The following is a 17,823-nucleotide window of genomic DNA, read 5'->3' as shown; positions in this document are numbered from 1 at the left end:
TTTAGATATGTTTAAGACATCTACTGGATATTCAGGATATCTGAAATGAAATTGAAGAGGGATGAGTGAAGGTCAGGAGAGGTTATGACAGGATAGACAGATTTAAGAATCATCTGCATAGACATACTAAGTCAATGGGAGCTGATGAGATCACCAAGCAAAATAATATAGAGTGAAGACAGGATCCTGAGAGTGGCTCCGATGGTTAGAGGACATGATCTGGAGGAGACTCCAACAAAGGAAACTGAGAAGAGCAGTGTTATAGGTAGGAGAAGAACCAGGAGAGATGGAACCAAGAGAGAAGAGAGAATCAAGGAGGAGAGGGTGATCAATAGTGTCAAAGGCTAAAGAAAGGTCAAGGAGAATGAGGATTGAGAAAAGTCCATTGGAGTTATTAAGAGATCATTGGTTACTTTGGGGAGAGCAGTTTTGGTGGAATTTTGAGGTCAGAAATTGGTTAGTAAAGGATTAAGAAGAAAGAGGAGAAAAAATGAAGATGTGTTATAGATAGATTTTTTGATGAATTTAACTACAAAGAGCAAAAGAGACATAAGACTATAGTTAGCAAAGATGGACAAATCAAAGTGAGGTTTTCTTATGTTGGAGGAAGACGTGCCTGTTTGTAAGCAGTAAGGAATGAGCTAGTAGAAGGAGGGAGAGATTGAAAATAAGTGAGAGTGGGGAGGGATGATAGAGGGGGGGCAAGGTGTAAGAGAAGACTGAATGGAATGGGATCACAAGTAGAAGGATTAGCCTTGATTAGAAGAAATATGAGACAAGGGTGAAAGAGAAGATAGTGGCAGATAGGCAATAAGAAAGAGTCCCAAAGGAAATAGGGAGTTAATAGCAAATAGTCTTGATTTGTTCTGTTAAATATGAGGCAAGGTTCTCAGATTAAAAAGGCAGAGGCCATGCCATAGGAAATTTGAGGAGGGATGAGGTTTAGAAGAGCTGCTATGAAGAGTGAGCTAACGAACTGATAAGAAAGGGTATAGTATGGTTGCCTAGCAACAGTGAGGGCCCAAATGAGGTTATGTAACATATAATTGTAATAAATCTAATCAGAATGGTTGCAAGATTTTCTCCACCTTTGTTTAGCAGCACACATATAGAAATAAAGGCTGAGACTTGACTAGGCATAATCCCTCATATGATGGGGATGGGGTGGAGGAAGGGAGCTAGGAACTATGTAGAATTTTTTAAATTAAATTTTTTTTCAATTACATATAGAAACAAATTTTGACAATTATTTTCTGACATTTTATGATTCAGATTCTCTCCCTCCCCCTCCTTTTACCCCACAAGGTGGTAAATAGTCTGATAAAGGTTAGACCAGTACTTTCATGGTTAGACCAGCAATACACATTTCCATATTGCTTATACTATGACAGAAGACACATATCACACATACAATTTAAAAAAACTCATGAAGGAAATAAAGTAGAAGATGGCATGCTTCGATTTCCAAACTGTTCCTTCTTTGGCTATGGATAGCAGTTTTCATCTGAGTCCCTGGCAGATGCCTTGGAAATTTTATAATAGTTTAGTATTTCACAGTTAATCATTGTACTATATTTGTTATTATATACAAAATTTGCTCACTTCACTTTGCATCAGTTTGTATAAGTCTTTTCAGGTTTTTCTGAATTCATCCTGTTTGTCATTTCTTATGCACAATAGTATTCCTTTACCACCATATCCCACAACTTGTTTAGTCATTCCCTAATTGAAGGACACCCACTCAGTTTCCAGTTCTTTGCCATTACAAAAAGAGCTGCTAAAAATATTTTTGTACAGGTGGATCATCTTCCCTTATCTCTGATCTCTTTGGGATACAGACTTAGTAGTGGTATCGCAGGGTCAAAGAGGATGTAGTTTCATAGGTCTTTGGACATGACTCCAGAATAGTTATTATTTCAGAGAAATGTGTAGAACTGAATTGGCTTACCAAAGGGTCAAGATGGGGTCAAAGAGAGTGGAGCTGACCTGGGAGAGAACTGAGGGTTCAATTGAAAAATAATGAAAAGTAAGATTTTATAAGGGGAGGCAAAAAACCAATAGGTTATATGGTCTAATAAGGGAACTTCAATAATTAAGCATTTATGAAGCACCTACTATGTGCCAAGTGTTTGGTATATATATATATTTATTTATATATATATGTGTGTGTGTGTGTGTACACATATATATATATACTATATATACTAATATACTAATATATATTATATATATTATATAAACAAAAAATAAAATTGTCCAAACCCTTGTGGAGACTTAAATTCTATAAATTCGAGGGCAGAGAGGCTTATTTTCCTTCGCGAAAGCAGTCAGGGTATTTAGTTAGGCAGGTAACAGGAGGTCCCCCAAAAAGAAGGACTACCTTACAGACAAAGGCACAAGTAGCACACAACAGCACAGGACTAACCATTCTTGGCAACTGGTGAGACCATTCGCGCATGCGCAACTAGAACAGACGCGCCCTTCTGCGAGAAAAGCGAGGTCAGATGCTCAGTAACGATTGGCTTTTTTGTACGTCTGTTGCGCCCGAAGGCCAATAGGAAGCGGAGAACACAAACGAGGCCTGGTTGGTGACTGTTTGAATTTGGGCGGGCTTGGAGCCGGCAAGTTTGTTCCCGGCTCTTTCTGCCTTGGCCATGGAGGTGTTTCGGGACATGGAGGATGTGAGCCAGGGACTTATTGGTCTACTTAACGCCAACCGGGCCGGGGCGTGGGTGCGGCGGTTCCTAGGAAAGCAAGAGCGGATGATCGAGAGACTGCTGGACTTGAAAGAGAACGCTGAAGGGTTTTTCTCAGGTACTGGAGCAAGATCGGGGGCGGGGAGAACGCAGGCGCGAGGGGCGGGGAGGACGCAAGCGTGAAGGGCGGGGGGCGGGAAGGACGCAGAGCGAGGCATAGTGACTGCCATGAATGCTTTGGGGTTTACCTATTTCTTCTCGTCTTAAATACAAAGCCCATACCTGGGCATTTAAAGCCTTTCATCTTTTTGTTTCAGCCTATCTTCCCAGGCTCTATGCATTTTACTCTCTCACAGTCAATCAATCAGCAAGTATTGATTAAACATCTACAATATGGGATCATCTAAGAGGCTCAATGGATAGAGAGCCAGACCTGTCAGGTTCTGGTTTCAAACATAGCCTCAGATACTAACTAGCTGTGTGACCCTGGGCAAGTCACTTAACCCCCATCGCCTAGCCCTTACCACTTCTCTGTCTTGGAACCAATACACAGTATTGATTCTATGATGGAAGCTAAGGGATTTTTTGTTTGTTTTTTTTAAAGACTTAATATGCCCTTGTGCATAGCTCTGTGCTAGGTGCCCAGGATAAAAGTACAAGGAATGAAGCAATCTCTCCTCACAACAAGCTTACATTCAAATGGGACTGACAAGTACATATAAAAATAAATATAGCACTAACAAAGTTAATAAACTCAAGAATATGCAAAGTATTTAAATGCAAGGTTAATTTGGGCCAGAGACTGAAGTTGGGAGGCAGAGGGAATTGGAGAAAGGTTTTATGCAGAAGATAGTAAGCAGAGTTAAGAGAATACATTCCTGGCCCATGCCAAGGTCTGTATAAGGAAGCCAGAGATGGCTAGATTGGAAGGATTTCAGACTGTGACCTTGGTCAAATCACTTAACTCCTCTTTACCTCAGTTTCCTTAACTATAAAATGGGGATAATAGCACTTACTTTTGAGGGTTATTCTAAGGATCAAATGAGAGATTTGTAAAGATCTTGTAAAGAGCTTAGCTCAGTGTCTAGCACACAGTAGGCCCTTCATAAATGTCACCAAATTGGTTCAGGCCCATATGGCCTCTCACCTGGACTATTTCTCTGTGCTTCAAATTGATTTCTTTTCCTCTGCCTCTCCCTACTTAAAATTGAATTTATCAACAAAGTATCTCATTCATTCAACAAGATTTTGTAAGTACCTACTATGTGCAAGGCAGTGGGGATACCAAAGCAAACAATTCATTCCCTGAAGGAGATTGCATTCTCTGGGATCAGTGTGAGGAAGATGACTGAATTACAAACAAGTAAATACAAAATCTGTACGAAGTTTTGGGGAGAGATCACTAATAACTAAAAGTTACATAAGGAATGGCCTTCTGTAGAAGCTGGTAAATGAATTAAGCCTTGAAGGTAAGATAAAACTTATCCAAGGTTCCATTGGTTAAGTACTTCTATCCATCACTGAGTCAGTATAGAGATGGTAAACTGCAGTTTTGACATTCTTTGGATTGCAGGCTCCACCACATCTACATATATGTAGGAGTCAATGAGCCCAGAACGTCACCTTCAATATCTTTATATAGAATGTGAATATATAAATAGCGTTAAAAAGATAGACTTTTTTGGAAAGCAGGTAGGAAAGGTAAGAGTATACATGTCTAGAATGTAAAAGTGGGGCACCAAGGATGTTAAAATATAACCTAAATGGTTTGTGGGTACACACTGGGTTGAAGGAGAGACTGGACCAAACAGGATAGGGAGACTAGGGTTCACTGATTTATCAGACACAAGAATGGCTGTTGGCCCAACGGTCACCCAGCTCACCCTAGGCCAGGGTCTATGGAACCAGCAGGCAAAGGTAAAGTTTATGCAGTTTATTTGAGGGAAACTAAATTTAGGATGGGTTAGGGGATTTCTACACTTGAAAATCTAAGGACAAAACAAAAGGGGCAGGGAAGGACTTAACTACTCTATCCTAATTAACCTAAGCCAGGCAGGGCCCAAAGGAGCAGTACTGGAGTCACAGGAAAGGCTCCTTCAAACCTGGTTCCAGCCAGGTTTGGTTAGCACAGCTAAAGGGCAATTGGGGTCTCACGGTAATCCAAAGATGGTCACAGGATGCCAAGAGCCAACTCTGCCAGGTGATCCAAGGTACCCAGGTAGAGAGAGTGAGTTTGAAATGCTGTCCACCAGATCCCAAACCACTTTCCCACTTGGTGCAGCTCTGCAGGTCTTGTCCACTTGCTGAAAGCCTTCATCTCTCAGGATCCCAGGGAATCAGGATGCAGTTTTTCCCTAACTCTGAGATCTCCCAGGGTTAGCAACAGTTTGTGCCAACCACTAATAGAGTCTCTCTCAGAACACAAGCCCACTTCCTGCTCCTTTATTCCATCCTGGAATCCTCCAGCCCTTCCTGCTAGGTCCAACACTATTACTAAATTAATTACTAAATAAACCCTCACAACAAGGAACAAGCACCAGAAAAGACACCTGAAGCTGTTCCAAACAGGAGCTTTGGCTTGTTTCCCAAACTTGATTGTGCAGATGTTGGGCCCATCTAACTTTCAGGAACAATGTCTGGAAGCTCAAAATAGACAGTAGGGCAGCACCCTATTCTTACACTGTTGGCAAGAAATCCAAGCCAGAGTTTCTTTTTCATCAAAGTCTTTCCCTTATCACAGTGACAGCAAGAGGCCTGAGCCAGAAGTTCTCTTGTCACAGAGGGATTCTGAGATTCCAGGAAGCAAAGGTGAGGGGAGGGAGAGAGTATTCTAGGCAATAGGGACAGATTGTACCCCCCCCCCAAAAAAAAATAGCACAAATACTGTACTGTCATGTCTTATCAAATGACAAGCAACACAGTTTGGCTGGAAGGAAAACCACATAAAAGGGAGTAATGTTTTTAAAAACCCCTAAAAAGACAGACTGGAGTTAGATAGACTATGAAGAGCTTCAAAGTGGAGAGGTTGTCTTTTATCCTAGAGGCAATGTGGAGCCATCGAAGTTTCTTTTTATCAAGAATACTTGAAAGTTCTCTAATTGGGACAGATGGGTGGCTCAGTGGATGGAGAGCCAGGCCTAGAGATGGGAGGTCCTAGGTTCAAATTTGGCCTCAAATACTTCCTAGCTGTGTGACCCTGGGCAAGTCAATTAACCCCCATTGCCTCGCCCTTACCACTCTTCTGCCTTGGAACCAATACATAGTATTGATTCTAAGGTGGAAGGTAAGGGTTTTTTAAAAAAGAAAGAAAAAAAGAAAGTTCTTTAATCAATTAGAGATCCATTTCCCACCTATAGCATTATACTCAGCCTTTCATTAGTAATTGATCTAGTTATAAACCTACATCTTTTGCTTTTTGGAATAGTACTTTCTGAGATCTTTCATTAATAGTAGAAGCTGTAAGGGCCTTTTTGATCCTGATTTCAGTTCTACTATGGTACTTGAATTCTTTCTTTTAGGCTGGTTGTGGTCATTTTGCTCTTACATGGAAACTCTGGATTCTGATTATTCTTGCACCCCTTTTCTTTCAGGAGGTGAGCGGTGCATTCTTTCTTGTTTTACTCCTAGTTGTAATATATCTAAGCAGTTTTTATTTATGATTTCTTGAAATAGAGTACCCAGGTCTGGGGAAGGGGCAAAGTTGTTGTTTTAACCCTTACCTTCCATATTAGAATCAGTACTCGGTATTGTTTCCAAGGAAGAAGATCAGTAAGGGCTAGGCAATGGGGGCTAAATGACTTGCCCAGAATCACATAGCTAGAAAGTGGCTGAGGCTACATTTGAACCCACTAAGCCATCTAATTGTCCCCACCTCCTCCCCATGCTTTTTTAATAATGATCATCAGGAAATTCAGTGATTCATAAGTTATTTCTCCTTGACCTTTTTTCCGGAGTAGTTGTTTTTGATAGTAGATACTTTATTTTCCTCGATCTTTTTATTTAAATATTTCTCATCTTATAGAGTCATTAATGTCTTTTTTAATTTAATTTAATTTTTATTATCATGTAAAACACACTTCCATATTGGTCGTTGTTATAAGAGCACAGTCATACAAAATCAAAACCCCAAAATAAAACCATAAATATGCCAGTGTGAAAGATAGTATGCTTTGATCTACATCCATCCTTAGAATCATTAATTTCTGTTTAGCCTATTCTAATTTTCAGTGAATATGGATAAATGTTATCGCTTTCTTTTCTAAGCCATTTATTTCTAAGCCAATTCTTTCCTCCATAGTTTTTGTTTCATTTTTTATTTTGTTTTAATTCTTCCAGCTGTTTATGCAGTCCTTGTAGATAACTAATTTTTTTTCTTTGAGTCTTTCCTCAAAATTGTTATAGTTACTCTCTTGTATGTTGGATTTTCTGGTATCTCTGGATCTAGAAATCTCTTTTTTTTTTAAACCTTTATCTTCTGTCTTACAATGGATACAAGTATCTCTTCCAAAGCAGACCAGTGGTATGGGCTAGGCAATTGGAGTTAAATGACTTGCTCAGAGGCACATAGCTAAGAAGCGTCTGAGGTCAGATTTGAACCTAGGACCTCCTGTCTTCAGACCTGACTTTCTATCCACTGAACCACTTTAGCCATCCCTGGATCTATAAATCTTTGTAGTGGCTGGTGTCTTGTTTAGCCATATTTCCAGCCTTATTTTCTGTACTTGGACATTGTGCTAGGGCCAGATTCTGCCACTGCTCCACTTTGAATGAGGCATTCTACATTGCTTGGTCTCAAACTAGGTCACTTGTATTTCCATACTAGCCTCCATTTCCCAGGATATACTCTAATATACACCTTTGGATCTTAAGGAGTCAAAAAATGCTAGATCTTCAAGCCCTCTGTGGTGTGAGTGTGAGTACTATGACCCTTTTCATGGTCAAAACCTAAATCTCTGTGGTCTTCCCAGGTCTACACTGAGGGTGGTTTCCAACAATCCTGGACCTTTCTTGTAAAAACCTTTCCTCTTACTGCCCCAGAATATAGAGCATTTACCCTCAGCATTGCAATGATCTGAGATTTTTTTTTAAACCCTTAACTTCTGTGTATTGGCTCCTAGGTGGAAGAGTGGTAAGGGTGGGCAATGGGGGTCAAGTGACTTGCCCAGGGTCACACAGCTGGGAAGTGTCTGAGGCCAGCTTGAACCTAGTACCTCCTGTCTCTAGGCCTGGCTCTCAATCCACTGAGCTACCCAGCTGCCCCTGATCTGAGACAATTCTGAAGGACTTATGACAGGAAATGCTATCCACCTCCAGTGAAAGAAATATTTGAATTAGAGGCAGTTCAAAGCATCCTTTCTTTCACATCAGTGTATTTGCAGTTTTATTTTGGGGTTTTGGTTTTGTATGAGTGTGCTCTTACAACAGTGACTAATAAAGACGTGTGTTTTGCATGATAATACATGTATGGCCCAGATTATATTGCTTTCCATCTCCAAGTTGGGGGAAGGAAGGGAGAAAGGGAAACCGTTTGGATCTTATAATTTTGGAGAACATATGGCAAGAACATTATTATTTCATGTAATTGGGAAAATAAAATAGATTTGTATTTAAAAAAAGAATATAGAGCCTTGTAAACTACATGTGTCTTTAGCCCATCTTTGGTCATACTAGGCAAACTTCATCTTGTTTGCTGACACTGGCTTTTTCTGCTCCCTTTAGGCTTCTGGCTTTTTGTAGTTTTGAGATGGACAAAGTCATTCGCTGTATTTCCTAATTATATTTATTGATCATTATTCAGTATGGTGCTTTATTCAGGTTTTGCTGGAATGGGTATGTGAGAACTTGTCTGCCTTGCTTCTAATTCAAGCGGTCTTGTCTTCTGTTTTTTACCCCCACAGAAGTTTCTTTAGCAGGGAATTAAGATGATCAACCCTGTGTTTTTGCAACATTATTTCTAACAGACAAGCAAGCAGGTCAGCTTTGAATATGTTCTTTTTAAAATGCAAGATGTACATGATAGAGATTTGTGGTTTCTTGTCTAATCTTCTCTTTCTATTCTTCTGTATGTATGGAAATGCTCATGGTTTGCTAACAACTGAAATAAAGGATCATCAATTTGGCAGCTGGATGTAGGATGGATTGGGAAGGGGCGAGACTGGCAGTAAGAACACCTACCTGGTAATAGCAGGCTAGCACAGTAGTCCAGGAAAGAGGTGATGAGAGTGGACATGTTTGAGAGGTTTTTGTAGAAGCAGAATCACCATGAATACTTGGGGACTGATGAGCTCACTGAAAGAGAATTTAGGGAGGTAATTGAAGAGGGTATAAGGGGGAAGCTAAGTGGTTCAGTGGCTAGAGAGCCAGACCTGGAGATCTGAGGTCCTTAGATATCAATTCCTCTCTCCTGTCTTTCCTTTCTTCCTAAGTCCCAGAGAAGTGTGGCATTATTATTACAATCTAGAAAATGGGGATAGATGACAGATAGGGATGACTAAGGAGATGAAACACAACAGATGAAGGACACAGGGGATTGGGTTGGGGTTTTAGAGGCTACAGAGTGCTAAACTGGGAGTTAGGAGAGAACTGGATTCTGTTATTGACTCTGATGCTCATTACCTGTGACGGAGGCAGGTAACTTTTAACTGCAGATTTCTGTCTCTAAATGTGGAGATAAGGACACTTGTACGTTGGTATCATATGATTGTTAGGAGGCCTAAAGAAGATAAAGTATATAATATCAGTTGATAAACATTTATTGTCTACTATTTATTAAATGCAAGGCACTGTGCTAATCACTAGGGACAGAAAAAAGGCTAAAGTCTCTGCCCCCAAGGAGCTCATAATCTAATGCAAATAAATCTATCCAAAGCAAGCTGTATACAGGAGAAATGGGAAATCATTAATAGATCCTTTAGAAATCTTAAGAGCCATGTCTCAAGCTCAGCTGTTAGTACTTTCCTGCCTCCTCTTAAAAACCTTGAGTGCTGAAGAAATCAACCCTCTCATGAAGCAGCTTATCCTATTCTTGGACAGATCTAATAATTAGGAAATTTTTCCTTCTCTCCAGCCAAAATTCCTGCAGTTTCCACCCACTGTTACTAGTTCAGCCTTTCAGGGCCAAGAACTAATCTGTCTCCTCTTCTAAGCATTAGCCCTTCATAAACTTGAAGTCAGGTGTTCACTTTCTCACGACCATCTAATCAGTAGAAGTCAGAGATAGGTCTTCTGATGCCAAACTCAATATTTTCTCTCTCTTATAACCTGCTGCTCAGCTTCTACCCACTAGGCAGGCAAGCCAATCTAGCCGAAGTGGTAAGGTTCCCAGAGGGAACATCAGGGAATACGTGGTGGGAGTATACATTTGTTTTTAAACCTTATCTTCTTCGTATCAATTCTAAGAAGAACATTCAGGACTAGGCAATCAGGATTAAGTCACTTGCCCAGGGTCACATAGCTAGGAAGTGTCTGAAGTGAGATTTGAACCTAAGTTCTGACTCCAGGCCTGATTCACTATTCACTGAGCCACCTAGCTTCCCCAGGAATCCACATTTATTAAGTGCCTATTATGAACTAACTAACCAGTGTACTAAGCCCCTTATAAATGTTCATTCATATTAACATTTAGTGTTTTTGTAGCACTTTTAAGGTTTGCAAATATCTCATTTGATCCTCACAACAACCCTGGTGGCAGGAGTTATTACTATCCTCATTTACACTTAAGGAAACTGAGGGGCTGGTGGGTGGCTCAGTAGAGCCAGATCTGGAGTCAGGAGGACCTGGGTTTAAATCTAACTTCAGACACTTCCTAGCTGTGTGACCCTGGGCAAGTCAATTAACCCTAATTACCTAGCTCTTACTACTCTTCTGCCTTAGAACTGATACTTAGTATTGATTCTAAGGCAGAAGGTAAGTGAGAATAACTAAGTTATTCACAGTTGATTGTCAGACAATATTGCTACCACTGTGTACATTGTTATTCTAGTTCTGCTCACTTTACTTTGTATCAGTTCATATAAGTCTTTACAGGTTTTTCTGAAATCATCCTGCTTGTCATTTCTTGCTGTAGTCCAAACATTCTAGAAAACAAGTGGGAACTATGCCCAGAAAGCTATTAAAATATGCATACCTTGGCTCAGGGGATTGAAAACAAGGCCTAGAGACCAGAGGTCCTGGCTTCAAATCTGGCCTCAGATAAATCCTAGCTGTGTGGCCCTGGGCAAGTCACTTAACTCCCATTACCTAGCCCTTACCACTCTTCTGCCTTAGAACCAATACACAATATTGATTCTAAGACATAAAGTGACTGTTTTAAAAAAAAAGAATTATCATTTGAATGAACTTGGTTTCTAGTATATGGTTCAAGATATTTCAGAAGATAATGAGAATTATCTTCTAAATAAGTCATTACCTTCCTGCCTCTGCCTTGGAGAGATAATTTTTTAAAATTCAGAGAAAATCTGCAATTGTTTCAGGTATGGTTTTTCAAAATCTTTATCAGTCTCAAAAGTCTCATGAAAATGATAACATCTTGGATTCAAATGTTTGTAAAATAAGACACAAATAAGCTCAGTATTCTCATTACTAGAAAGCCAATTTTCACTTGCTTTCAAAAGGCTTAATAAAATGGAAACCAAAACTATTTATATATATATTTGATCTTTTGACTCAGAAATAATGCTACTCTAGATCTAAACCCCCAAAAGAGATCAAAGAATGAATTAAGCAACCCATATGTATGAAATTTTTTACAGCAGCTCTTTTTGTGGTGGCAAAAAAATTAGAAACTGAAAGGATGCTCATCATTTGGGGAATGACTGACCAAGTTGTGGTATATGATAGTGATGGAAGATTGTTGTGCTAGAAATAAAGAAAGAGATGGTTTCAGAAAAACCTGGGAAGGCTTATATGAACTGATGCAAAATGAAGTGAGCAGAACCAAAAAACAATTTACATAGTAAAAGCAATATTGCAAAAATAAGTAATTTTGAAAGACTTAGCTATTCTGAACAGTACAGTAATTCAAGACAATTCCACAAGTTATTCATGATATAAAATGCTTTATTTTTTTATTTTATTTTTATTTTATTCATGATATAAAATCAAATGTAATGGACTTCTCTACTAGCAGCAATGCAATGATCCAGGTCAATTCTGAGGGACTTATGAGAAAGAATGCTAACATTCAGAGGAAGAACTATGGGAGTAGAAACACAGAAGAAAAACAACTGCTTGAACACATGGGTTGTTGTAGATATGATTTGGGATGTAGACTCTAAACGACTACTCCAGTGTAACTATCAATAATATGGAAATAGGTCTTGATCAATGACACATGTGGAAATGCACATCATCTGGGGGGGAGAGAAGAGAAAGAACATGAATCATATAACCATGGAAAATTTTCTAAAAAATAAAAATTATCTTTAAAAAATGAAAAAAAAAAACCCTCCAAATAACAAACTGATAAGTCAGAGTAAAGGTTGAAGCATTTTTTTCCTCTGTGTTTTTCTTGCTTTTTTTTTCCTCTCTGGAACATGGCTAATGCAGAAATTTCTTTGTGTGACTTTATTCTGTGATAGGTTTTATATTTCTTGCCTTCTGAGTGAGGGGGTGGCTAAGGATGATAATTTGGAATTGAAAATAAAATAAAATTGTATTTAAAAAAGAAAAATGCCTCTGATACTATATATTTCCTGGACTAGTTTGCTGAATGATTGTTTTCCCAGAGGGAAAGGGAAACATGGCTATTTGCTGTTTTTCCTAACTAAACATCTAATGTTGAATGTATCCCCTGGTCTATCTGCAGAGATCCTTGCTATTGAGGAAAATGTGGCCCAGAAACTTATTGATGAGGAAGAAACAGCACAACGTGTTGAATCTAAGTTACAGAAAATTGAAGCTGAACTTCAGAAGACCAGCGAGAAGAATGACAATTTAAAGGCCAATCTTGAATATCTTTGTGTCCTTTTTCTTTGAAAATTATTGTGTCGATTCTTTTTTCCCCCCAGATATTTGTAACTCCCCAAAGTCTACCCCTATACCTATTGAATTCTCCCTTATGATAAATAAGTAGGGATAGGCACTGGGCCTATGATTTCATTGATTTAGGGATTGCTGAATGAGAAAATTCCCTCTACCAATGCAGGTCAGCACCTCTCTGTAAGAGATAAGTGACCTGTCCAGGATCACATAGCTAAATACATGTCAGAGGCAGGGCTAGAATCTAGATCATCCTGGCTTCAAGGCCAACTCTATCCCCTTCACTAGGCTGCTTCTCTGACACATAAATACAGGCATGAAAAAAATTAATCAAACCATTGACCATGTCAAAGTATCTGCCTCATTCCACATCTAGTCTACCACCTTTTTACCAATAGGCAAGAGAAATGTTTCATTATTGGCCCTTAGATTTGGCTGCTGTATCTCATTCAAGAGTTCTAAAGTTTTCTCCACCATTTTCCTTTATGTGATGATGGTCTTTATGCCAATTGTTCTTCTCATTGTGCTTACTTTGCTCTATATCAGTTCATGCATGTTTTTCTATATTTATGAATTCTTATACTCTTTATTTCTTTTTTCTTTTGTTTTTTAAACTCTTATCTTCCATATTAGAATCAATACTGTGTATTTGTTCTAAGGCAAAGGAGTAGTAAGAGCTAGATAATGGGGGTTAAGTGACTTGCCCAGGATCCCACAGCTAGGAAGTGTCCGATATCACAGTTGAACCCAGAATCTCCATTTCCACGGCTGGCTCTCTATCCACTGAACCTCCTAGTTGCCCCCTATACTCTTCATTTCTTAAGACACAATAGTATTCTATTACTTTCATCTACAACAGTGGTTCCCAAACTTTTTTGGCCTACCACCCCCTTTCCAGAAAAAATATTACTTAGCACCCCCTGGAAATTAATTTTTTAATTTTAATAGCAATTAAAAGGAAAGATATGTATTAATGTTTCTACCTTTTTCGTAAAATATAGTAGAGAAAGGTGTAAATTAGAAACATTGAACTTTGAAATTATGAAACTATTTATTGAACTCAGAAATGCACCTGTGGCCATCACTGACCCCCCTGGATCGCTGCAGCACCCACCAGGGGGTAGTGGCACCCACTTTGGGAATCACTGATCTACAACATTTTGTTCAAATATTCTCCAAATGATGGATATCTACTTTCTTTCTAGTTCTTTGCTACTTCAAAAAATGCTACTAAAATATTTTCACACATATGTGATCTTTCACTCTGTCTTTGACCTCCTTGGAGTATGTGCCTAGCAATGGTATTATTGGGTCAAAACATTTATATATTTTAGTGGCTTGTAAGTATAATTCCCGATTATTTTCCAGAAGGGTTGCAACAATTTATAGTTCTATCAGTAGTACAGTATTGTACTCATCTTCCCATATCCCCTCCAACATTTATTATTTTCATCTTTTGTTACTTAGATTAGTTTGGAAGTAAAGTGAAACCTCAAAGATGTTTTAATTTGCTCTCTGTTATTAGTGACTTAGAGGATTCTTTCACATTGTTGTCGATAGTTTATATTTCTCCTTATGACAATTAGTCAAAACTCTTGACCATTTATTTGTTGGGAAAGCTTCTAATATCCTTTTATACAAGCTTGCATTCAGAGCCAACCTCTAGCAAAGACTTGCCCTTTGAAATGTTCATAGAATTTCTTATGAATTATTTGTGGATCTGGGAGAAAGGTTCTCATAGTCAAGACCAATATTGCAATTTTGATAGGAGCAAGAGGAGGTATTCAAAATAATGGCTCCTTAACTTCCTTTGGTACTCTGTTGACAAAAGAGCTGGAAGAGCTCAAGGAAATGGAACAAGATCTCCTAAAGACCGAGGGAGAAGTGGATGAAGATACCACTGTCGTGATCCCTTCAGCTGTGTAAGTGTCCCTGGTGTATGTCCCCAGGAAGTCATATTTGTGTTAGATGTGATGTGTTTGACCTATTAAACTGGCCTCTGTTTTCAGCAGAGATTCTTGACAATGTCCATAAAATGCCACTTTGATGCCTCATCATGGTATGGGTGTAGGTAACACCAGTGGTTCGTGAGCTCTATCAGGTCACGCCGAGCTGGGCCCCACAGCCAGGCATTACTCAAGGAATAGCCAAATTAAGTACAGTGATCACAAGATGATTAGCTACCCTAACTCATCGAACTGTCTGTTAATGCTTAGAATCACAGATTTAGGACTGAAAGGCATCTCAGAGATCATCTAGTCTAGACCTCCTCATCTTATGGATGGAGAAACTGAGGCCCAAATAGGTTAAAGGAATCAAAATTTCTGTCAGTGAATGGAACTACAACACTCCTAATACCTTAGGACTAAATATTAACATTCCCCAACACCAAACCTTTTTTATGTTTTCTTTTGCAGGTATGTGTCTCAACTTTATCATCAAATCAGTAAAATTGAGTGGGATTATGAATGTGAACCGACTATCATCAAAGGCAGTATCCTTCCCTGACGGTCAAGGGGCAAAGGTCCCACTGGGAGGGGTTGTAAATAGAAATTTGTTTTCCTTTACTTTAGCTCTGCAGTTCATCACGGTCCCAACATTGCACAGCCTATCCATCTGGACAACACCCAGCACTCTCAGAAGTTTATCAGTGACTATCTCTGGAACTTGGTGGACACACAGTGGTGACCCATCCATTGGCCCCACTGGCATGGGGGAGGTAATAGGAGGTTGTGAAGTGTAGGGGCGCTGCTTCAGGGTGACTGGTAATTAATTGTAAGGAACCTCAGTTATGTGAGTCTCTTTATAAAGGAAGTCTTAAGTGTTAGGTTTGTACTGGGTTTTTCTTCTTATTTGTCCTTCAAACCCCATTATATGTTTGGTTCAAAGTCAACACAGTATGTCTTGAGTAATGGGAAAAACCACTCATCTAGATCCCTGCGTTCTAGTTTTGGCTCCATTCCTAACTAGCTTTATGACACTTTGCAAATCACTTAATGCCCCTAGGGGTGGGTCCCTTTATAAAATGGGGGGAACTGTTAGGGCTCTTCTAGAGTTCTGTGAGTGTGTGATTCATCTCAGCTTCTGAAAATATGCTCTGATCCATCTCTCAGTGACCCTGGAATAATTGGTATTTTCACAGAGGAATTAAGGAAGGATTTGAACCCATGATTTCACCTTAACATTATAGCCAGGATAACCTCTCCTGGCCCTCCACCTGAGAGTAAGTAGCAATTTGAGGCCTCAAGTCTCTGGGGTAGACTGCTGAGTCAAAATGTCCACTCAGTCATTTTTCCTGAACTCCCAGCTCACTATCAAAAGATAGGGCTGATCCACCAGTCAGGAGTGTAGAAAGGGCTACCCCAATGTCAGGGGGAAGGATCAGCCCATCAGGGGGAGGAGCAGAGTTCTTTTGGCTTTTGCCTTGCTGTCTAACAGCTGCCAGGAGATGGCACTAAGAACAAAGCCCAGAGCCCCATTCCTCCCTCATTCTCACAGATTTTAGGCAAACCAGTTGACTAGCACTTATGAAGCACCAAATGTGTACCAGGTGCTGTGCAACTACCAGAGTCCATCGTATTTCCCAGCCCCAACATGAGCCCTAGAGTTCTGGGAGAATAGAAATGATTTAATTTCCTAAATGGCCCTCTGCCCCAAGGGAATAGGAAAGAATTCAAACCTAACCCAAGGAATTGGGTGTTACATTTAAAAATAGCATTAGTGACTCCATTTTGCCTTTATCCACCATTCTGTGAAGCCGAGTTTCAGCTGCTGAAGTCATCGGGTTTCTGAGAAGCCACAAGATTACTCCTCTCCCCAAAAGTGACCCGACTTAAGGAATGTCATCAAACTACCCCCTCTCTCATCTTATTATCTCCCAATGCCCTCAACCAATGAGAAACTAGATATCTCAGTCCCAGTAATCCTATTTTTCACTCTCCAAATTATATATTAACTATGTAGAAACTGAGCTTCGGGTCCTTGACCACCTAGAACCTTGGTCTCGATTTGTAATTGCATGCATTGCTAAATAAATTATCTGGATGAAACTCCGTTTCTTTAATCCACCATAACACAAAGAAAGGATTCAAACCTACCTCAGGGGACTGAGTCCTGAGAGGTACACAAGCTAAGAATGTGGTCCACAGAGGTATTAGACAGGTTCCCAAGAAGTGAATTTTTTAAAAATTAAAAAAATGGAAACATTTAATATCAGTCCCTGGACCTGATTAAATTATAACTGGGGAGTACCTGAATCCAAAGACCTAATGCTTCCAACTTGCATGTTCCCAGCCAGTTTCTATCTTCCTTTGTTCTCCCAAAGGGACTTTCCTAGTTTTTCCCTGGGAGAGTAGCCAAGAGAAGCAGGGTAGGTGACAAGTAACGCAGCAGCTTCTCGGTGAGGCTCCGAGAGGATGCCCTTCCGATGGAATCTGCTGACCAAACGGTAAAAGTCCAGGTCAGAGGACATGTGCAAGGGGACCCAGCAGGGGCTGAGTACTCTGGAGACGTGTGGAAGCCTGGGAGGGATGAGGAATGTACAAGTGGGTGAGGAATGTGGCCTGGGCTTGGCCTTAAGAGCATCATTCTCCCCAGGCCTCATTCAGGGAGTTGCCTAACTTTGAAAGAAAGCAATTGTGAAAAACAGAGGTGGATATTGTCACAGGCTGCTAGATGAGAGGAGGGGCAGATGCCTGACTCACAGGGAAGCTATGGACCCTATTACAGGCTGGTACATTACTCTGGCCCAGCCTGTCTGTCTCCCCCCCCCCCCCCCCCNTGCCTGACTCACAGGGAAGCTATGGACCCTATTACAGGCTGGTACATTACTCTGGCCCAGCCTGTCTGTCTCCCCCCCCCCCCCCAGTGTCAAACAAGACTTTCTTCTCCTGCCCTCTGCCCCACAGCCTAAGATCTGAGACTTTCTAAGAGAAGGGAGAGACTGGAAGCTATTGTCCCCATTTTCCTGAGGAATATAATAGCTAAAGACCTGCAAGGTTTCAGAGTCCGGAATAGAGCTGGGATCTAAACTTCCTGGGAGAGGCATCAGATTAGAGTACAAATTAACCCTTCCAGCAAATGGGTCTTTGAATAGTCACCTATGACTAATGTTTATTAAACATGAGTCACATCCTCTTCCCCCAGGCAT

General features: G+C 40.1%; 1 protein-coding gene across 1 annotated transcript; it reads left to right on the top strand.

Moving 5' to 3' along the window:
• The first annotated feature begins 2,654 nt into the window (after nt 1-2,654).
• On the top strand, nt 2,655-15,482 carry SPC24 (SPC24 component of NDC80 kinetochore complex). Its single transcript, XM_044658402.1, has 5 exons — nt 2,655-2,814; nt 12,502-12,646; nt 14,492-14,596; nt 15,092-15,168; nt 15,256-15,482. Exons 1-5 carry the CDS (start codon nt 2,655-2,657, stop codon nt 15,360-15,362), a joined length of 594 nt encoding a protein of 197 aa, XP_044514337.1. The 3' UTR covers nt 15,363-15,482.
• Nucleotides 15,483-17,823: the final 2,341 nt, after the last annotated feature.

Source organism: Gracilinanus agilis, chromosome 1, assembly GCF_016433145.1.
Source record: "Gracilinanus agilis isolate LMUSP501 chromosome 1, AgileGrace, whole genome shotgun sequence".
Lineage (NCBI taxonomy): Eukaryota > Metazoa > Chordata > Mammalia > Didelphimorphia > Didelphidae > Gracilinanus > Gracilinanus agilis.
This window is presented reverse-complemented; position numbering and strand designations above follow the sequence as displayed.

What these genes read in the sequence shown, in the direction of transcription:
- SPC24 (XM_044658402.1), top strand. Translation starts at nt 2,655, where the DNA reads ATGGAGGTGTTTCGGGACATGGAGGATGTGAGCCAGGGACTTATTGGT. An exon ending in AATTTAAAGGCCAATCTTGA is followed by an intron (nt 12,647 to 14,491) that starts ATATCTTTGTGT and finishes TTCCTTTGGTAC; the next exon opens with TCTGTTGACAAAAGAGCTGG. An exon ending in ACCGACTATCATCAAAGGCA is followed by an intron (nt 15,169 to 15,255) that starts GTATCCTTCCCT and finishes TTAGCTCTGCAG; the next exon opens with TTCATCACGGTCCCAACATT.